The sequence below is a fragment of the Lithobates pipiens genome, unplaced genomic scaffold (genome assembly GCF_037356315.1).
Source record: "Lithobates pipiens isolate NorthernLeopardFrog02 unplaced genomic scaffold, aLitPip1_a1.2 Scaffold_3, whole genome shotgun sequence".
In the NCBI taxonomy this organism is placed as follows: Eukaryota; Metazoa; Chordata; class Amphibia; order Anura; family Ranidae; genus Lithobates; species Lithobates pipiens.
Window position 1 is genome coordinate 270,376,979 of NW_027507790.1, and position 23,267 is coordinate 270,400,245.

Below are 23,267 nucleotides of genomic sequence, written 5' to 3' on the forward strand. Positions count from 1 at the left end.
TTTTACTCTATTGTGTTGTATTCTATTCTTGTCTATTCGATTCTATTCTATCGTTTTATTTTCATCCGAATCTCAGAATAACGAAAATTTCTTCCAAATTTTCGAAGTGTAATAAAACGAATTGCACGCGTCTAGTGGTTGGTAAGTGATGTAATCAACACGCATCTTCCCCAATCAAAAATATGCAGATTGACATTGTGTTGGCCAAAATCAGCGTACCGCCAAATTCTCAGCGGATGTCATTATCTTCTTCTGAACAGTGTTGAGATCATTCGGCTGGGGAACAGCTACTACATCAACTGGGACCGCAAGATGTATTACCCCAAGAAGGACACCCCGGCGGAGGCCCGAACCACCACCCTCAATGAGGAGCTGGGGCAAATCAAGTACATCTTCTCTGACAAGACCGGGACTCTCACCCAGAACGTCATGACCTTCAACAAGTGTTCCATCAATAGCAACTCCTACGGTGAGCGGGTGACAAATGGTTGTCATTATTTTTATATATATATATATATATATATATATATATATATATATATATATATATATATATATATATATATATATATATATATATATATATATATAGTATAAATATGGCAGAAAGCCTAAAGACAGGCTGTAGGAAGGCAGAGATACACTGTGTGGCCTCAGCTCAGTGTACAATCCCGGCATGACTTGGTGCCAGGCAAGGGCGTTGCTAGGTCTAGAAAAGATCTGGGGCTGGAGCCCATAGCAGCATAGTAAAGAAAGTCATACGCTTGGGCGGGCATACACATGTATATACAGTAATATACATGTGAGTGTGTGTATATATATATATATATATATATATATATATATCCCCAGATAGCCCCCCCGCTTACATCAGGGTCCCCAGAGAGCCTCCTCCTTACATCAGGGTCCCCAGAGAGCCTCCTCCTTACATCAGAGTCCCCAGAGAGCCCCCCACTTACATCAGGGTCCCCAGAGAGCCTCCTCCTTACACCAGAGTCCCCAGAAAGCCTCCCCTTACACCAGAGTCCCCAGAAAGCCTCCCCTTACACCAGAGTCCCTAGAGAGCCTCCCCTTACATCAGGGTCCCCAGAGAGCCTACTCCTTACACCAGAGTCCCCAGAGAGCCCCCCACTTACCTCAGGGTCCCCAAAGAGCCGCCTCCTTACACCAGAGTCCCCAGAAATCCTCCCCTTACATCAGGGTCCCCAGAGAGCCTCCTCCTTACACCAGAGTCCCCAGAGAGTCTCCCCTTACATCAGGGTCCCCAGAGAGCCTCCTCCTTACACCAGAGTCCCCAGAGAGCCTCCCCCTACGTCAGGGTCCCCAGAAAGCCCCTCCTTACACCAGAGTCCCCAGAGAGCCCCCCACTTACTTTAGGGTTCCCAGAGAGCCTCCTCCTTACACCAGAGTCCCCAGAGAGCCCCCCACTTACATCAGGATTCCCAGAGAGCCTCCTCCTTACATCAGAGTCCCCAGAGATCCCCCTTACATCAGGTTCCCCGGAGAGCCTCCTCCTTACATCAGAGAGCCCCCCCCTTACATCAGGGTCCCCAGAGAGCCTCCTCCTTACACCAAAGTCCCAGAGAGCCTCCTCCTTACATCAGAGTCCCCAGAGAGCCCCCCCCCTTACATCAGGGTCCCCAGAGAGCCTCCTCCTTACACCAGAGTCCCAGAGAGCCCCTCCTTACACCAGAGTCCCCAGAGAGCCCCCCACTTATATCAGGGTTCCCAGAGAGCCTCCTACTTACACCAGAGTCCCCAGAGAGCCCCCCACTTATATCAGGGTTCCCAGAGAGCCTCCTCCTTACACCAGAGAGCCCCCCACTTACATCAGGGTTCCCAGAGAGCCTCCTCCTTACATCAGAGTCCCCAGAGAGCCCCCCCACTTACATCAGGGTTCCCAGAGAGCCTATTCCTCCATTCAGGGTCCCCAGAAAGCCCCCCTTACATCAGGGTCCCCAGAGAGCCCCCCCTTACATCAGGGTTGCCAGAGAGCCCCCCCCTTACATTAGGGTCCCCAGAGAGCCCCCCCTTACATCAGGGTTCCCAAAGAGCCCCCCTTACATGCAGAGACACGGGGCTATGGGCCCCAGATTCAGGGCTATAGCCCCAAAAACCACCCCCCCCCCCCCCCAGCGACGCCACTGGTGCCAGGAAAGACTGCGTGGGAGTTGCATGATCCCCGAACCGGCCAACCAAGATGGCGAAAGACATCAAACCAAAAAGAAGACCAGGTGAAGAAGATGGAAGGACCTACAAGGGTGCTCGCATTGCTGGAGGGGAGGTAAGTATAAAGGAGTTTAGGTGAGCTTTAAATGGGACTATTTGAAGATTTATATCAAATCTGATACTTAGTAAACTGTCTAGAAAAAAAAAGGTTCAAGTGTTTTATCAATGTTTATAAATAAATAGCAAGTTATCATTTTCTTGGTGCTCTGCGCTAACAGTGTTTATATCTGAGTGAAACATTTTTTCAGCCTCATTACCAAACTTGGATCTACATTGTATGACTCATAGTAAGAGGACTGCGGGACTTATTGAAATTTGTAATTCAGTCTTTGGTGGATGCCACTAAACAGTGTTTTCTAACTCTCAGAGGTTCTGTTGGGGAGATCTCTGAGTTCCCCGGTATGTACACCTACTGTACCCATTATGAGGATTCCCACCATCCCTATGCCAAGTTCCTAGGTCTGTACATGTTCTGTGCCCATTATGAGGGGTTCTCACCATCCCCCTGCTGAGTTCCCAGGTCTGTACACCTGTTGTGCCCATTATGAGGGGCTCCCACCATCCCTATGCCAAGTTCCTAGGTCTGTACATGTTCTGTGCCCATTATGAGGGGTTCTCACCATCCCCCTGCTGAGTTCCCAGGTCTGTACACCTGTTGTGCCCATTATGAGGGGTTCCCACCATCCCTATGTCAAGTTCCTAGGTCTGTACACGTTCTGTGCCCATTATGAGGGGTTCTCACCATCCCCCTGCTGAGTTCCCAGGTCTATACACCTACTGTGCCCATTATGAGGGGCTCCCACCATCCCTGTGCTGAGTTCCCAGGTCTGTACACCTGCTGTGCCCATTATGAGGGGCTCCCACCATCCCTGTGCTGAGTTCCCAGGTGTGTACACCTACTGTGCCCATTATGAGGGGCTCCCACCATCCCTGTGCTGTGTTCCCAGGTCTGCACACCTACTGTACCCATTATGGGGATTCCCACCATCCCTGTGCCAAGTTCCTGGGTCTGTACACATTCTGTGCCCATTATGAGGGGTTCCCACCATTCCTGTGCTGAGTTCCCAGGTCTGTACACCGGCTATGCCCTTTATCAGGGGTTCTCACCACCCCCCTGCTGAGTTCCTGAGTCTGTACACCTACTGTGCCCATTATGAGGGGTTCCCATTTACAAAATAAACCATTTGATGGGGTGTTTCTTTTCTCATTGTACAATATAATTAACAGATAGCAATTTCTTATATATATTGAGGGGGGAATCAGAAAATGTTCAGTTTGTTGGCTGGCCTGGTTACTGGCAAGGTGAATTACGTGTTGCTTAGAGGTCTATGTATAAAATATTAGCTGTGCAGATTTTATAAACATTCACATGAGCCTAACACATTTTGTATTGTTTGTACGGTAATATAATTATCCCTTTTGACCTTCATCGCCATCAAGTGGCCATAATGAGGTATTTTTCCTGAAATACCTCAATCCAAATAAATATCACATTGTTGCCACTAGATGGAGCTGACAATTGTAGGGGATAATTATAAAGAGGAGATAATATGGCAAACATCAGTGGTGCCCATATGAATGTCACCTCACCATAATTTCTCCTTAATATAGAGCAATTTAATAAATGATTAAATGGTGCTCTGCAAGAATTTCTCATTGGCTCTGTACTTCTCTCTGCAGGGGACGTGTTTGACTATGCTGGGAATAGACTAGAGATTAATGAGGTAAGCTTGCCATTATAGAATCTTTACAATCAGAGTCCAGGCAATAAGATACAGTGAATGGAAAAGAATCAAATAATCACATTTTGTTGCTTTGCAGCCTGAAATTAAGACAGACACCCTTTTTGTTTTATCCAGCAGTATCCACTCTGCAACTTATAGCATCCAAGTGAAAGATAGAACACCAACATGTCAGAAAAAAATAAAATTGACATTCAAATAAGCAAATTAAACCTTAGCTTTAAACTATATATAATCCTCTGTAAAATGAACTGTGACAGTCACATAAAGGAAACAGATTGATATTCGTGCAATGTTTCCTTTTTTTACAGTACACAGAAAAGGTGAATTTTTCCTACAACTCTCTGGCTGACCCCAAGTTTGTGTTTCATGATCATCGATTGGTGGAGGCGGTGAAGATTGGGGACCAGGCTACGCACGAGTTCTTCCGGCTGCTTGCCTTGTGCCACACGGCAATGTCTGAGGAAAAGAAGCCTGGTATGAACGAGAAGTCAACCTATAGGCTTCCAGAATCTACATGGACTGTATAGCACTGAGCAGTGATGGTCAGCTCCTGAAGTATAGACTTGGAGTAAAATAAGTCTGTGCAGTAAACAATACAGGCAGGGTTTTCTTCTACAAGAATTTGGAGACTGTAGATAATAAAGCAGTGTAAAACTGGCCAGCAACTGGACATTTTAATGAGGGAGAATTGACCGAAACGTACTAGAGAGAAAAAGAATACAAGCTGGGGCTTCACTAGAAGAATTAAGAGGCTGCAGATAATAAAGCAAGAATTAGAACAAGAATTACTACAAGAATTAGGAGACTGTAGATAATAGAGCAGTGTAAAATTGGCCAGCTGCTTGACATTTTAATGAGGGGGAATTGACCGAAATGTACTAGAGAGAAAAAAAATACAGGCTGGGGCTTCACTAGAGGAATTAAGAGGCTGCAGATACTAAAGTAAGAATTAGAACAAGAATTACTACAAGAATTAGGAGACTGCAGATAATAGAGCAGTGTAAAATTGTCCAGCGGCTGGACATTTTTAATGAGAGAGAATTGGCTAAAATGTACTAGAGACAAATCATTCAGGCATGTTTTTTTTCTACAAGAGTTAGGAGGCTGCAGATAACAGAGCAATGTAAGGCCTCGTACACACAGTACAAAAATCAGAAGGGAAAAGTCTGAAGACGAGCTGTCTGCGGATTTTCGGATCGTTAGTACGGTGCATTCGACAGACGATTTGACTTTTACATCGGACAAAAGCTGGATGCGCAGGCTATAAAATTTTTGTCTAATGTGAACTCAACGTCTGATTTTCAGATGGACAGCATCCAATTCGCATAAGTGTGAATCCAACCTAAAGCTGGCCAGCGACTGGACATTTTAATGAGGGAGAATTAACCGAAATGTACTAAAGAGGAAAGATAGAGACTGCAGATAATAGAGCAAGAATTAGGAGGGCAATAATTACTACAAGAATTAGGAGACTGCAGATAATACAGCAGAGTAAAAATGCCCAGTAGCAGGACATTTTTAATGAGGGAAAATTGTCCAAAACTTACTACAGAAAAATAATGCAGGCGGGGTTTTACTGCAAGAATTAGGAGAGTGCAGATAATAGAATAATGCAAAATTGGCCAACAGCAGGACATTTTTAATGAGAGAGAATTGGCCACAATATACTAGAGACAAATAATTCAGGCAAGGTTTTTTTCTACAAGAAAAAGAAGACTGCAGATAATAGAGCAGTATAAAATTGGCCAGCAGCTAAACATTTTAATGAGGGAGAATCGACCAAAATGTACTAGAGAGTAAAAGTACAGGCTGTTTTTTTTTCAACAAGAATTAGGAGACTGCAGATAATAGAGCAGTGTAAAAATGTCTAGCAGTAGGACATTTTTAATGCGGGAGAATTGGCCAAAATGTACTAGAGACAAATAATACAGGTGGGTTTTTTTTCAACAAGAATTAGTAGACTGCAGATAATAGAGCAGTGTAAAACTGGTCAGAAGTAGGACATTTTTAATGAGGGAAAATTGGCCGAAATGTACTAGAGACAAATAATACAGGTGGGGTTTGTTTCTACAAGAATTACGTGGCTGCAGATAATAGAGCATTGTAAAATTGGCCAGCTGCTTGACATTTTAATGTGGGAGAATTGACCGAAATGTACTAGAGAGGAAAAATACAGGTTGAGGCTTCACTAGAAGAATTAAGAGGCTGCAGATAATAAAGCAAGAATTAGAACAAGAATTACTACAAGGATTAACAGACTGCAGATATTACAGCAGTGTAAAAATGCCCAGCAGCAGGAGATTTTTAATGAGGGAGAATTGGTTGAAAATTACTACAGAAAAAGAATGCAGGCAGGGGTTTTACCACAAGATTTAGGAGACTGCAGATAATAGAGCAGTGTAAAATTGTCCAGCAGCTGGACATTTTAAATGAAAGAGAAATGGCTGAAATGTGCTAGAGACAAATGATTCAGGAAGGGTTTTTTCTAAAAGAGTTAGGAGGCTGCAGATAACAGAGCTGTGTAAGGCTGGGTTCACACTGAACTCGGATGCGGCTCACAGCAGGGGTCAGGCGCGTCCCTGTTCTCTGCTTCAGGGACGAATTAAGCCAATTTTTTTTCCTGAATTCGGACCTGAAACTGAGCCAAAGACGCACAGCACCCCTGTGTAATCTGCTCCACAGCCGCCCCGGAGATGTGTGAAACAGTTAAAAGACTGCAGATAATAGAGAAAGAATCAGTAGAGCAATAATTACTACAAGAATTAGGAGACTGCATATAATAAAGCAGTGTAAAAATGGTCAGTAGTAGGACATGTTCAAAGAGGCAGAATTGTCCAAAACTTACTACAGAAAAATAATGAAGGCAGGGGTTTTACTACAAGAACTAGACTGCAGATAATAGAACGGTGAAAAATTGGCCAACAGCAGGACATTTTTAATGAGAGAGAATTGTCCGAAATGTACTAGAGACAAATAATTTAAGCAAGCTTTTTTCAACAAGAAAAAGGAGACTACAGATAATATAGCAGTGTAAAATTGGCCAGCACTTAAACATTTTAATGAGGAAGAATCGACCGAAATATACTAGAGAGAAAAAATACAGCCTGGGGCTTCACTAGAAGAATTAAGAGACTGCAGATAATAGAGGAAGAATTACTACAAGAATTAGGAGACTACAGATAATACAGCAGTGTAAAAATGTCCAGCGGCAGGAGATTTTTAATGAGGGAGAATTGGCCAAAGTGTACTAGAGACAAATAATACAGGTGGGGCTTTTTCAAAAAGAATTAGGAGACTGCAGACAATAGAGCAGTGTAAAATTGGCCAGCTGCTTGACATTTTAATGAGGGAGAATTTTTCAAAATGCACTAGAGACAAATAATTCAAGCAAGCTTTTTTCAACAAGAAAAAGGAGACCGCAGATAATAGAGCAGTGTAAAATTGGCCAGCAGTTAAACATTTTAATGAGGAAGAATCAACCGAAATGTACTAGAGAGAAAAAATAGTCTGGGGCTTCACTAGAAGAATTAAGAGACTGCAGATAATAGAGGAAGAATTACTACAAGAATTAGGAGACTACAGATCATACAGCAGAGTAAAAATGTCCAGCAGTAGGACATTTTTAACGAGGGAGAATTGGCCAAAATGTACTAGAGACAAATAATACAGGTGGGAATTTTTCAACAAGAATTAGGAGACTGCAGATAATAGAGCCATGTAAAATTTGCCAGCTGCTTGACATTTTAATGAGGGAGAATTGGTCAAAATGTACTAGAGTGTAAAAGTACAGGCTAGGCTTCTCTATAAGAATTAGGAGACTGCAGATAATAGAGCAGTATAAAATTCAAGACAGTTTTATTGAACAAGGCTAGGCCAGAATTTAGCAGGAGCACAGATTTCAGACCTACAGTTGTGGTGAATCCAAACCTCAACTCTAGTCGTATTCCACTGAATAGCATAACAGTGGAACTCTTGGAAAATATTTTATTTTAATGCTGGTGTCTGTCCAGCACTCCTTTGGAACTTGTTCAGTGGCCATTGGACCCCCTTCTCTAGCAGTGCATGTGGGGCCCTTTGGTGGTTGACTGTAGGATGTAACAGAACCACCACCGACACCTCTTACCCTGTCTTTGTCCACCCTAGGTGAACTGTTGTACCAGGCCCAGTCTCCAGACGAGGGCGCTCTGGTGACAGCAGCCAGGAACTTTGGCTTTGTGTTTCGCTCCCGGACACCAGAGACCATCACTGTGGTAGAGATGGAGACGACCAAAGTGTACGATTTGCTGGCTATTTTGGACTTCAACAACGAACGCAAAAGGATGTCTGTGATTGGTGAGTAATGGGATTGGCACGGCCTCGGAAATTACACCGAAAGCTATAAATGTGTTGTAAAACATGGGAGGTCTTCAAAGAGAATCCTATACAGTAATGACACAGTAAGCTTTTATAATACCAAGATATATACTCCTTTCCCCGAACTAAAGCCTGAAATTAGATGAAAGCAATTGTATCTGTTTGCAATTGCATTATCTTTGAGTGTCTGTCCATAGTCGCATCGAATCACATTGTTTGAAATTACCATTACGAGAAAAAAAAAAGGAAATACGAGAACAACATGGTGGCACATATAGGCTATTGTGTCTACTAAAGATCTACAGCTTGGTGGGCAGGACTTTTTCTTCTAGACTTCTACAAAAGCAAAAATCCAAAATAAGAATATTTATGATGGGATCTTCTGATTGTTCTCCTTCTTCCTAATCATCAACCATATTTGTAGGCTGTTCTGTTAGGGTTCATTGATGTATCACCCTGTTTTTTTTCTTTCCTTCTGGCAGTGCGGAGCCCAGAGGGGCGTCTGACCCTTTACTGCAAGGGGGCCGACACCATTGTCTATGAACTTCTTGACCGCTCAAGTGCAGACTTGAAGGACGTCACCACCGACCATCTGAATGTAAGTCATGTCCACTAAAACTTATATTTTAATCTTTTGGTTAAATGCTGAGTTGCCAGGTCTGTGCACCTGCTGTGCCCATTACAAAGGGTTCCCACCAACACTGAGCTGTGTTCCTGGGTCTGTACACCTGCTGTGCCTATTAAAAGGGGTTCCCCCCAACCCTGAGCTGAGTTCCCAGGTCTGTACCCCTGCTGAACCCATTATGAGGGGTTCCCACCATCTCTGAGCTGAGTTCCCAGGTCTGTACATCTGATGTGTCAATTATAAAGGGTTCCCACCATCCCTGTGCTGAGTTCCCAGGTCTGTACACCTGCTGTGCCAATGCAAGGGATTCCCACCAACCCTGTGCTGAGTTCCCAGGTCTGTACACCTGCTGTGCCCATTATGAGGGGTTCCCACCATATCTGAGTTGAGTTCCCGGGTCTATACACCAGCTTTGTCAATTATGAGGGGTTCCCATCATTCCTCAGCCGAGTTCCTGGGTCTATACACCTGTTGTGTCAATTTTGAGGGGTTCCCACCATCTCTGAGCTGAGATCCCAGGTCTGTACACTTGCTGTGCCCATTATGAGGGGTGCCCATTATAAGGGGTTTCCACCATATCTGAGTTGGGTTCCCAGGTCTGTACACCTGCTGTGTCAATTATGAGGGGTTCTCACCATCTCTGAGCTGAGTTCCCAGATCTGTACACCTGCTGTGCCAATGCAAGGGGTTCCCACTAACCCTGAGCTGCGTTCCCAGGTTTGTACACCTGCTGTGCCCATTATGAGGGGTTTCCACCATCTTTGTGCTGCGTTCCTGGGTCTGTACACCTACCGTAGGGGTTCCCACCATATCTGAGTTGAGTTCCCAGGTCTGTACACCTGCTGTGTCAATTATGAGGGGTTCCCATCATTCCTGAGCCGTGTTCCCAGGTCTGTACACCTGCTGTGTCAATTTTGAGGGGTTCCCACCATCTCTGAGCTGAGATCCCAGGTCTGCACACCTGCTGTACCCATTATGAGGGGTTCCCACCAAATCTGAGTTGGGTTCCCAGGTCTGTACACCTGCTGTGTCAATTATGAGGGGTTCCCATCATCTCTGAGCTGAGCTCCCGGGTCTGTACACCTGCTGTGTCAATTATGAGGGGTTCCCATCATCTCTGAGCTGAGCTCCCGGGTCTGTACACCTGCTATGCCAATGCAAGGGGTTCCCACTAACCCTGAGCTGCGATCCCAGGTCTGTAGACCTACTGTGCCCATTATGAGGGGTTCCCACCATCCCTGTGCTGAGTTCCTGGCACTTTACTCCTACCATGCCCATTATAAGGGGTTCCCACCATATTTGAGTTGAGTTCCCAGGTCTGTACACCTGCTGTGTCAATTATGAGGGGTTCTCATCATTCCTGAGCCGAGTTCCCGGGTCTGTACACCTGCTGCGTCAATTATGAGGGGTTCCCACCATCTCTGAGCTGAGATCCCAGGTCTGTACACCTGCTGTACCCATTATAAGGGGTTCCCACCATATTTGAGTTGAGTTCCCAGGTCTGTACACCTGCTGTGTCAATTATGAGGGGTTCTCATCATTCCTGAGCCGAGTTCCCGGGTCTGTACACCTGCTGCGTCAATTATGAGGGGTTCCCATCATCTCTGAGCTGAGTTCCCAGGTCTGTACACCTGCTGTGCCAATGCAAGGGGTTCCCACCAACCCTGAGCTGCGATCCCAGGTCTAATATTCATATTAATGCCCATAGTTGTAGCCTACAAGGCAATATAGATGTGTTGATCAGGGGTCTAAAATAAAATAAAAATTATTTTAATAAGGACCATCCATAGACTCGCTCATCAAAAATGTCCAATCTATCAAATTATTCCTAACTGTTTATCCTTCCTTGTCCTTCTCTCACTCTTCCCCCGTCATAGGAGTTTGCTGGCGAGGGCCTACGCACTCTGGTCCTGGCATACAAAGATTTGGACAAGACCTATTTTGCAGACTGGCAGAAACGGCACCACGAGGCCAGTACATCTCTGGAAAACCGCGAGGAGAAGCTGTCCAAGTTGTACGAAGAGATCGAGAGGGACCTGAAGGTTCACATCAATCTTTCTAGATACATTACGTTGTAGGGCGCCATCGCTGTTCTAAGTAATAGATGTCTTTTCTGGGGCTCATATGTCATTTAACTTAGTATGGCTTCCTTTGGCTTGTTTAATGAACAGCACCCCGTTCTTATGGAGTTCCTGCCTTATCACTGATCAGGAAAACTTTGTAAAATATAAGGAGCTCTTGCGATGAATGATGCCATCACAATCACCCTCCTGGCTGTCTAGAAACTTCTTGCAAGGAGATAAACTTGAGGGGTTCTATTTATAAGACATTCATTGCAGGAATGTCAGAAACATTCATGCAAGCTGAAGGAAATGTATGTTTTTAAATACTGTAGATCAGCCATTTTCAACCAGGGTTCTGTGTAACCCTAGGGTTCCTCCAGAGGTGGGTAGGGGTTCCTTCAGCTGTGGCTGATTTACCACCTATTTGATGGTGCCTACATAGTTTTGAGCCAATGACACTTGGAGGAGCCAGTGGTATGACACCAATAATATTTATAGCTCTCTGTAAGGGGGGGGGGGGGGGCATTCTTACCACCACTGTAAAGGGCATTCTTCTCACTGACCAACAAAGTAAGGGGCATTGTTCCCACTGACCACCCAATTAGTGGGTTTTTATCAGGGGTTCCCCCGAGACCTGAAAATGAAAGGGTTCCCCTGGGATGAAATGGTTGAGAAAGGCTGCTGTAGATTAATGCCTGTATCATCATCTCCATCTGGTTGCCAAAATGGCGCAAAGCATTTCTCACCGAAGTGTTGCAGAAAACTGTACCACATTTTGGCCACTAGGTGGCGCAAGATGATACCGGAATTAATCTATCTGAAACCATGCAGTGACATTTCGATCAGCTTGCATGAATATTTATCTTAGGGTTGCCACCTTTTCTTCAAACCAAACCCGAACACTTTAGCGGCACAAGGCACATTTTTTTCGTAGTATAGGATTATAAAAGACCTGGGACACCTTTGGGTGCCCCCTAAGGAAAGTGGTAATGCAGTGCGCTGTGGCAAACAGTGGGTGTGGCCAAACTGCTCTTACTAACATCATGCCCCCCCCCCCCCAGTGATGCCAAACCTACCCTCAGAGAGCAGATCCCGAATGGCAACAGATTCTTGTGTTATTATCTAAGCTACTTGGGGAGCCACAGCCCAGTCTAAATAATGTGTCCGGATTTCAGGCAGACTGAAACCCGGACACAGGATTCCAAACCCGAAATGTCCGGGTGAATCCTGGACAGGTGGCAACCCCAATTTATCTCCAAGCAAAGATGTTTGTAGACAGTCAGGAGGAGGGTGACACCAATTTCATTTTTTATAGCTAAGGAGCACAGTGGTGTCACTGACCTTCCCCATGAGCGCACATTGTAATTTTTCGTAAAAATTTACAAGGAATCTGTTTCGGTTGTAAATCCTTACATATACCCCAGTGAAGTGACCGGTCTCAGGCCACACACAGAGATGACAAATCCTCCTACATAAGTTGTACCTGTTTATCTGCAATCTTCTCTTCATTCAAAGTCCAGAATTTATACAGTTTGTCTGAGCATTCAGAAAACTGGGGGGCGGAGAGCCGAAGTCACATTCTGTAGAGCCCAGTGTCCCTTCCCCTGTTCCTGGGAGATAGGAACAACCCCCCCCCCCCCCACCCTTCCCCCCAGGAACAGAGCTGATGCTGTCAATCAAAGGCTGTGTGCTAGATCTCCTTCCCCTGTCACCTCTTTCTCTTGGTGTCAGGAAAACATGTCAGAAGTGACTCGTGCTGACAGCAGGGGAACGAGGCAGCAGACAGAAATTACACTTAGTGCTTTGGTTAGAGACAAGTACACACTATAAAGCATGGGTAGGGAACCTCGGCTCTCAGGGACTTGTAGTTTCAAAACAGCTGGAGAGCCGAGGTTCCCTACCCCTGCTATAGAGGGATATGCTCTGTTCCTATTTTGTGTCTGAGGTTTACAGACACTTTCATCTTTAGCATGCTTGCTGTTTTGATGATGAGAGATTGTAGGAGCGCCCTCTAATGGCTGTCCTTACATAAGGCAGTATATAGCGCATTTACACTTAACAGACATTTTTTAAATTTTTTTTTTAATTATAGCAGAATTTGATTACTCAACTACAAGGGTTTAACTCATAAAGCTATATAATGTAACTTTATTTGTCTCCTCCATCCCCCCCCCCCCGTGCAGTTAATCGGAGCCTCTGCCATAGAAGACAAACTGCAGGATGGTGTCCCCCAGACCATCGAGGTCCTGACCAAGGCCGACATTAAGATCTGGGTCCTCACCGGGGACAAACAAGGTGAGAGGCACTTCTGTGAGCCGTCCCTAAGACTTCTCCTCCAATGACAGCTGGAGAACGATGGGATGCATGTGATTGGTGACCATCCTGGGGCCACCTAAAGCCCAACAGATGTATCCTCACTGTACAGGAGGTGATGAGATCGCTCTCTGATGGGGACGTGTGTCTGGTCTTCGATGCCCAATGTCCCTTTCTGTACTGGTGATGCCAATTAAACTTTTCCATTTTCATTAGATACCCTATTTTAGACCCATTGATGTCCTTCTCTGTACAGTGCAGGCAGGTCATGGCTGGTCAGGTCCTGGCTGGTCGGGTCATGGCTGGTCGGGTCATGGCTGGTCGGGTCATGGCTGGTCGGGTCATGGCTGGTCGGGTCATGGCTGGTCGGGTCATGGCTGGTCGGGTCATGGCTGGTCGGGTCCTGGCTGGTCGGGTCATGGCTGGTCGGGTCATGGCTGGTCAGGTCATGGCTGGTCGGGTCATGGATGGTCGGGTCATGGCTGGTCGGGTCATGGCTGGTCGGGTCATGGCTGGTCGGGTCCTGGCTGGTCGGGTCCTGGCTGGTCGGGTCATGGCTGGTCGGGTCCTGGCTGGTCGCGTCCTGGCTGGTCGCGTCATGGCTGGTCGGGTCATGGCTGGTCGGGTCATGGCTGGTCGGGTCATGGCTGGTCAGGTCATGGCTGGTCAGGTCATGGCTGATGGCAGGCTTACAGTGTGAAATAAAAAAAAAGTGTGTGTGAGTGTGTGTAGGATTTTGCAAAAAAATTGCACACATTTGTGTACTGTGAGTGATCAGATCTTTGTGAAAGGACGATGCATGGGGAACAATGGAGCTTGACCTGAAAAATTTCAAAGTAGCCTATAGACTCTGTGCTCGTAATGATCCTCAAGTCCCCGTATGGTCATGTTGTGGTGTTCTCGGGCTCCTTCGGTAATCTGAACACATGTCTTCTGTTTTCCAGAGACGGCTGAGAACATCGGCTACTCCTGTAACATGCTGCAGGATGAGATGAAGGAAGTGTTCATCATCAAAGGCACCAGTCCTGAGGAGGTTCTGGATGAGCTCAGGTAGAACATCCAACCATTGCGTCCCTTCCTTCTGTGCTTTTTAGGGATGTCTTTCTACCATCCAGCTAATATAAGGGGATCTTTAGAAGGATGTCCTTCATATAAACTTAATGCAGCCTGTGTCAGTCTACGTACCTGGTAGGAAAAACATCAAATGTTCCAAATGTCCCCTATTTTGTTTATTTATTTATTTGTTTATTCATTTTTCATATTTTATTTTTCGTCTATTTATTGATTTTATTTTATTTATCCCATATTTTATTTATTTATTTGTCTTATTTTATCCTCCCTTATTTTATTTATTTGTTTTTCTTATTTTATTTTTCCCCTATATTATTTTTTTTATTAGTTTTATTTTATTTATCCCACAGTTTATTTATTTATTTGTCCTATTTTATTTATTTTTTTATTTTTCTTATTTTATAGTTCCCCTATATTATTTATTTATTCATTTTATTTTATTTGTCTTATTTTACCCCCCCCCTATTTTATTTATATATTTGTTTGCTTATTTTTATTAGTTTATCCCCCCCCCCCCATATCATTTTTTTATTCATTTATTTGTCCCATATTTTGTTTATTTATTTATCTCCCCCTCCCTATTTTATTTATTTACTTGTTTATTTTTCCTATTTTATTTTTGCCCTACATTATTTATTTATTCATTTTATTTTATTTGTTCCATATTTTATTTATTTATTTGTCTTATTTTATCCCCCCTACTTTATTTATATATTTGTTTGCTTATTTTTCGTATTTTATTTCCCCCCACCCCCTATATTTTTTTATAAATTTTATTTTATTTGTCCCATATTTTATTTATTTATTTATTTTTCTTATTTTATTTTTCCCCTATATTATTTTTTTATTTGTTTTATTTTATTTATCCCATAGTTTATTTATTTGTCTTATTTTATTTATTTATTTGTTTATTTTTCTTATTTTATTTTTTCCCTATATTATTTATTTATTCATTTTATTTTATTTGTCTTATTTTACCCCCTCCCCTATTTTATTTATATATTTGTTTGCTTATTTTTCTTATTTTATCCCCCCCCCCCCCCATATACTTTTTTTATTCATTTTATTTTAATTGTCCTATATTTTGTTTATTTATGTGTCTTATCCCCCCCCCCTATTTTATTTATTTATTTGTTTGTTTTTCTTATTTTATTTTTCCCCTACATTATTTATTTGTTTAATTTTATTTGTTCCACATTTGTATTTATTTATTTGTCTTATTTTATCCCCCCTATTTTATTTATATATTTGTTTGCTTATTTTATCCTCCCCCCCCCCCCACCTTTATCATTATTTATTTGTTTTATTTTATTTTTCCCATATTTTGTTTATTTATTTGTCTTAGTTTATCCCCTCTTATTTTATACATTTATTTATTTGTTTATTTTTCTTATTTTATTTTCCCCCCTACATTATTTATGTATTAATTTTATTTTATTTGTCCCATATTTTATTTATTTATTTGTCTTATTTTATCCCCCCTATTTTATTTATATATTTGTTTGCTTATTTTATCCCCCCCCCCCCCCCCACCTTTATAATTTTTTTTATTCGTTTTATTTTATTTTTCCCATATTTTGTTTATTTATTTGGCTTAGTTTATCCCCTCTTATTTTATACATTTATTTATTTGTTTATTTTTCTTATTTTATTTCCCCCCCTACATTATTTATGTATTAATTTTATTTTATTTGTCCCATATTTTATTTATTTATTTGTCTTATTTTATCCCCCCTATTTTATTTATATATTTGTTTGCTTATTTTTTGTATTTTATCCCCCCCCCCCCCCCATCGATGTTTTTTTTATTCATTTTATCTGTCCCATATTTTGTTTATTTATTTGTCTTATTTTATCCCCCCCCCATTTTATTTATTTATTTGTTTATTTTTCTTATTTTACTTTTGCCCTATATTATTTTTTTATTCGTTTTATTTTCTTTATCCCATATTTTCTTTATTTATTTGTCTTATTTTATCCCCCCCCCTTTTTATTTAATTCTTCTTATTTTATTTTCCCCTTATATTAAGGAATTTATTTATTTTAATTTTATATTGCCATATTTTATTTATGTATTTGTCTTATCTTATCCCCCCTATTTTATTTTTATATATATTGTTTGTTTAATTCTTCTTATTTTATTTTTCCCCTATATTATGTATTTATTTTTATTTTATATGTGCCATATTTTATGTATTTATTTGTCTTATCTTATCCCCCCTATTTTATTTATGTATTTACTTGTTTATTTGTTTGTTTATTTATTTTTTTTTACTTTTTTTTTTCCTCTAGTTTATTTATTTAGTTGTTTATTTTTTTTTCTTGCTTATCGGTCCTATATCGTGTCTCTCCAGGACCGCTCGGAGGAAGATGAACCCGGACACTTTCCTGGACAGCTACGACCTGGACGTTCAGATAAAGAAAGGATGGAAGAAGAAGTCCCGGGTCATTCCGGACGATGAGCTGAAGGGAGACGACACGTATGGGATTATCATCAATGGGCACAGCCTGGTAAGTGAAGGCCAAAGCCCATGGCCATATTGTTTTCCGGCCATTGGTGAGCACCGAAATGCCTTCGCAAAGGCCAAAAATCACCGGAACTGAAATGAGGTACGAGATGAGAAGACCTCCACGGTCCTCACCAGTCTCACCAGTCTCACGGTCTTGTCTCACAGGCTTACGCTCTAGAGGAGAAGATGGAGGTGGAGCTGTTGAGGACAGCGTGTATGTGCCAGGCCGTGATCTGCTGCCGGGTCACCCCTCTCCAGAAGGCGCAGGTGGTCCAGCTCGTGAAGAAGTACAAGAAGGCCGTGACCTTGGCCATCGGAGATGGCGCTAACGACGTCAGTATGATCAAAAGTATGTCCGAGAAACATGTCTGCTGGGATGTGGGATATGGGAATCGGGGGGTCGCAATGTATGCTGGGACTTTTTTGGGACAATTTTTGGATTTAAGTATAGTGGGAAGGGTTAGATCCTCTGATGACTTTTTATTTCTGTGGGAAATTTCTTCTGACTTCCTGTCTATTGGATAGAAGTGAGGGAAAATACCCCTGATTCCTGTCTATTGGATATAAGTGAGGGAAAATACCCCTGATTCCTGTCTATTGGATGTAAGTGAGGGAACATACCCCTGCTTCCTGTCTATTGGATGTAAGTGAGGGAACATACCCCTGCTTCCTGTCTATTGGATAGAAGTGAGGGAAAATACCCCTGATTCCTGTCTATTGGATAGAAGTGAGGAAAATACCCCTGATTCCTGTCTATTTGATGGAAGTGAGGGAAAATATCCCTGTTTCCTATCTATTGGATGGAAGTGAGGGAACATAACACTGCTTCCTATCTATTGGATGGAAGTGAGGGAAAATATCCCTGCTTCCTGTCTATTGGATGGAAGTGAGGGAACATACCCCTGCTTCCTGTCTATTGGATAGAACTGAGGGAAAATACCCCTGATTCCTGTCTATTGATGTAAGTTGGGGAACATACCCCTTTTTCCTGTCTATTGGATGTAAGTGAGGGAAAATACCCCTGATTCCTGTCTATTGGATAGAAGTGAGGGAAAATACCCCTGATTCCTGTCTATTGGATGTAAGTGAGGGAAAATACCCCTGATTCCTGTCTATTGGATGTAAGTGAGGGAAAATACCCCTGATTCCTGTCTATTGGATGTAAGTGAGGGAAAATACCCCTGATTCCTGTCTATTGGATGGAAGTGAGGGAAAATAGCCCTGATTCCTGTCTATTGGATGGAAGTGAGGGAAAATACCCCTGATTCCTGTCTATTGGAGGGAAGTGAGGGAACATACCCCTGCTTCCTGTCTATTGGATGGAAGTGAGGGAACATACCCCTGCTTCCTGTCTATTGGATGGAAGTGAGGGAACATGCCCCTGTTTCCTGTCCATTGGACATGCATCCAGCAGAATAATAAGGGATGGAAAGTCTCCCTATTACCTGTTTACTGGATGGGCATCAAATAGAACAGGAAGTGAGGGGAAATCTTCCCACTTTCTGCCTATTGGATGGACATCATGAAAAAGAGGAAGTGAGGGAAAATCTCCATACTTCCCTTTTATTGGGTGGACTCCAGACAGAAGGGAAAGTGAGGGAATATTTTGTGAAATCCTGTACATTGGATGGGTGTCAAATAAAAAAGAGGTGAGGACGTGAGAGAAATTCTTTTCACTTCCAGTCTATTTAACGGGCATCAGGAAGAACCGAAAGCGAGGGAAAATGTCCATACTTCTTGTCTATTGGATGGTGGTCAGAAAGAAAAGGAAGTGAGGGAAAATCTCCCTGCTTTCTGTCCATTGGACAGGTAACATACAGAACAGGAAGTCTATCTGATGGCTATCAAGCAAAACAGGAAGTGAGAGAAAATCTCCCCATTTCCTCTCTATTTAACAGGCATAAGACAGAAGAGGAAGTTCTGTCTATTGGACAGGTACCAGACAGAACAGGAAGTGAGGGAAAATCTCCCCATGTCCTGTCTATGTGGCAGTCATAGGACAGAACATGAAGTTCTGTCTCTTGAACAGGAACCAGACAGAAGAGGAAGTGAGGGAAAACCTCCCTACTTGCTGTCTATTGGACAAAAATGTGGTAGAATAAGAAGGAAGGGAAAACCTCCCTACTTCCTGTTTATTGCATGGGCATCAAAAGGAACAGGAAATGGGGGAAAATGTCCCTACCTCCTGTCTGCTGGATGGGAGTTTTAAGGAAAAGGAAATGAGGGAAAAATCACACAGATTCCTATCTTTTGGACAAGCAGTAGACGAAACAGGAAGTAAAGGAAAATCTTCCCACTAACTGTCTATTGAATGGGCATCAGGCAGAACAGGAAGTTCTGTCTATAGGATAGGAAGTAGACAGAATGAGAACTGAAATCTTCCCACTTCCTGTCTATTTGACAAGCATCAGAGGAAAAGGAGTGAGGGCAAATCTCCCCATCTTCTCTGTATTTTATGGGTGTCAGGATAAACGTGATCAGAACCCGAGAAGACAGAAGACGAAGTTCTATCTATTGGACAGGAATCAGACAGAAGAGGAAGTGAGGAAAAATCTCCCCATTTCCTGTCTATTTGACACGCATAAGACAGGACAGGAAATTTCTGTCTATTGGGCAGTAACCAGACAAAACAGGACGTGAGGGAAAATCTCCCCATTTCCTGTCTATTCGACAGTCATAGGACAGAACATGAATTTCTGTCTATTGGACAGGAACCAGACAGAAAAGGAAGTAAGGGAAAACCTCCCTACTTGCTGTCTATTGGACACATATTTGGTAGAATAAGAAGGGAGGGAAAACCTCCCTACTTCCTATTTATTGGATGGGCATCAGAAGGAACAGGAAATAGGGGAAACGTCCCCTACCTCCTGTATGCTGGATGGGAGTTTTAAGGAGGGAAAATCTCACTGCTCTCTGTCCATTGGACAGCTAACATTCAGAACAGGAAATCTATAGGACGGACATCAAGCAAAACAGGAAGTGAGAGAAAATCTCCCAATTTCCTCTCTATTTAACAGGCAAAAGAGGAAGTTCTGTCTATTGAACAATAGCCAGACAAAACAGGAAGTGAGGGAAAATCTCCCCATTTCCTTAAGGAACAGGAAATAGGTGAAACGTTTACCCTATCTCCTGTCTGCTGGATGGGAGTTTTAAGGAAACTGGATATCATGTAGCCTGGGAGAAGAGAGGGGGGAGGGGGCTCGGAAGATGTGGAGTGCAGTGCCATTGGGCAGTTGACAGAGAGACACCTGCCGAATAGAGAAGAGTGCACGCTGCTACTTTTGAACCTATTTTGTTTGTTTACAAATGTTATAGATTTGGGCTATATAAAGTTTCTTTACCCAAAAACATAATACATTGCCGCTTACCGGTCCTTAAATGCGGTGGCTGCGGTCATTTTCTTTTTTTTGTATTTGCTGTTCCATATTTACATACTGAGTCGTCCATCTCTGACCTTTCCTCCACAGCCGCCCACATCGGGGTGGGGATTAGCGGACAGGAGGGTATGCAGGCTGTGCTGTCCAGTGACTTCTCCTTTGCCCAGTTCCGGTACCTGCAGCGCCTCCTCCTGGTACACGGCCGCTGGTCCTACAACCGAATGTGCCAGTTTCTCCGCTACTTCTTCTACAAGAACTTCACCTTCACCCTGGTCCACTTCTGGTACGGATTCTTCTGCGGCTTCTCTGCTCAGGTGAGGAGAACGAACGCTTTCCCAACGGGAAGTCCGTATGTCTGAACTCCGAGCAAGCAGCTAAATGCACAGGAGAAAAATAAATATATACACTATTGATTACCTGACATGACCGGTAGACCTTTCTCTTGTTCAGAACTGATGCACCGCGTGGCATCAGATGGCCACTAGAAGGCGCACTTAACACACATCTACACTATATTACCGAAAGTATTGGGACACCTGCCTTTACACGCAAATTAACTTTAATGGCATCCCAGTCTTAGTCCGTAGGGTTCAATATTGCGTTGGCCCACGCTTTGCAGCTATAACAGCTTCAACTCTTATGGGAAGGCCGTCCACAAGGTTTAGGAGTGTGTCTATGGGAATGTTTGACCATTCTTCCAGAAGAGCATTTGTGAGGTCAGGCACTGATGTTGGACGAGAAGGCCTGGCTCCCATTCTGCACTCTAATTTATCCCAAAGCTGTTCTATCGGGTTCAGGCCAGTCCAGTTCCTCCACCCCAAACTCGCTCATCCATGTCTTTATGGACCTTGCTTTGTACACTGGTGGGCAGTCATGTTGCATCAGGAAGGGGCCATCCTCAAACTGTTCCCACAAAGTTGGGAGCATGAAATTGTCCACAATGTCTTGGAATGCTGACGCCTTAAGATGTCCCTTCGCTGGAACTAAGGGGCCAAGCCCAACCCCTGAAAAACAACCCCCCACAACATAATACCCCCTCCACCAAATGATTTGGACTAGTGCCCAAAGCAAGGTCCATAAAGACATGGATGAGTGAGTTTGGGGTGGAGGACCATTGACTGGCCTGCACAGAGTCCTGACCTCAACCCGATAGAACACCTTTGGAGTGAATTAGAGCGGAGACTGTGAGCCAGACTTTCTTGTCCAACTTCAATGCCTGACCTCACAAATGCTCTTCTGGATGAATGGTCAAACATTCCCATAGACACACTCCTAAACCCTGTCACCTGCCCAACACTATCACATAGGGGGCTTGTTAGTTACATTTAATTTTTTTTTCTTTACAAAAGTGGACAAAAAAATAATTTTTAACTACTGAAAGACCAAGCCTATTTTTCATACTTGGTGTTTACTAGTTAAAGTTGTTTTTTTTATTTTTTTTGCAAGAAAGTTACTCAGAACCCCCAAACATTATATATATTTTTTCCAGACACCCTAGAGAATAAAATGGCGGTCGTTGCAATACTTTATGTCACATCGTATTTGCGCAGCGGTCTTACAAGCGCAATTTTAGTTGGAAAAAAATACACTTTTTTTTTTTAATTAAAAAATAAGACAACAGTAAAGTGAGCCCAATTATTATTATTTTTTTTTATATTGTGAAAATATTATATATATATATTTATTATATTATATATATATTTTTAATATATTGTGAAAGATAATGTTACGCCGAGTAAAGTGATACCCACGCTTCAAAATTACGCCCGCTTGTGGAACGGCGTCAAAAACTTTGACGCTTAAAAATCTCCACTTTGCGACGTTTAAACATTTTTACAGGTTACCAGTTTTAAGTGACAGAGGAGGTCTAGGGCTAGAATTATTGCTCTCGCTCTACCGATCGTGGAGATACCTCACATGTGTGGTCTGAACACCGATTTCATATGTGGAGCGCGACTTATTCCCCGTACACACGAGCGGAATTTCCGACAGAAATAGTCAGACGGGAGCTTTTCATTGTATATTCCGATCGTGTGTGGGCCCCATCGGACGTTTTACGTCGAAAATTCTGACGGACCTAGAAATAGAACATGTTCTAAATCTTTCCGACGGAACCAGTTCCTATCTGGAAAACCGCTCGTCTGTGTGCTGTTCCGACGGACCAATAACGACGCATGCTCTGAAGCAAGTACGAGATGGAAGCTATTGGCTACTGGCTATTGAACTTCATTTTGCTAGTCCCGTCGTACGTGCTGTAAGTCACCGCGTTCTAGACGGTCGGAATTTGGGCAGCTTCAGCGGAATTCCATTAGAGAAACCTTCAGAGTTTATTCTAATGGAAAAACCGCTCGTGTGTACAGGGCACTAGGTATGCGTTCGCTTCATGCGCGCGAGCTCGGCGGGACAGGGCGTTTTAAATTTTTTTTTTCATTTATTTTACCTTTTATTTTTTATTTTTAAACTGTCCTTTTAAAAAAAATTGGGGATCACTTTTATTCCTATTAAAAGGAATCGTAATAATCTCTTGTAGATGGGGGAAAAAAAATGCACCTCTTTAACCGCTTCAGCCCCAGAGGTTTTTACCCCTTTCCTGACCAGAGCACTTTTTGCGATTTGGCACTGCGTCGCTTTAACTGAAAATTGCGCGGTCGTGCGACCTGGCTCCCAAACAAACATTGTTGTCTTTTATTTCCCACAAATAAAGCTTTCTTTTGGTGGTATTTGTTCCCCAATGCGTTTTTTTTATTTTTTGCGCTATAAGCAAAAAAAAGAGTGAGAATTTTGAAAAAAAACTATTTTTTTTTAACTTTTTGCTATAATAAATATCCCCCAAAAATCGAAAAAAAAACATTTTTTCCTCAGTTTAGGCCGATATGTATTCTTCTACATATTTTTGGTAAAAAAAAAAAAAAATCGCAATTAGCGTTTATTGATTGGTTTGCGCAAATGTTATAGCGTCTACAAAATAGGGGGATGGTTTT

At 42.8% G+C, this 23,267-nt stretch overlaps 1 protein-coding gene across 2 annotated transcripts in view; it reads left to right on the forward strand.

The window, feature by feature from the left end:
- Positions 1-23,267, forward strand: part of LOC143941152 (phospholipid-transporting ATPase ID-like) — a 176,982-nt gene that overhangs the window by 142,303 nt on the left and 11,412 nt on the right. For both annotated transcript variants that reach the window (XM_077463177.1, XM_077463178.1), the window contains exons 13-23: positions 261-469; positions 3,910-3,953; positions 4,283-4,448; positions 8,118-8,306; positions 8,810-8,925; positions 10,830-10,994; positions 13,199-13,310; positions 14,273-14,378; positions 16,754-16,910; positions 17,075-17,258; positions 20,377-20,600. In XM_077463177.1, coding sequence (XP_077319303.1) covers positions 261-469; positions 3,910-3,953; positions 4,283-4,448; positions 8,118-8,306; positions 8,810-8,925; positions 10,830-10,994; positions 13,199-13,310; positions 14,273-14,378; positions 16,754-16,910; positions 17,075-17,258; positions 20,377-20,600 — 1,672 coding nt within the window. The remainder of the gene's footprint in view (positions 1-260; positions 470-3,909; positions 3,954-4,282; positions 4,449-8,117; positions 8,307-8,809; positions 8,926-10,829; positions 10,995-13,198; positions 13,311-14,272; positions 14,379-16,753; positions 16,911-17,074; positions 17,259-20,376; positions 20,601-23,267) is intronic.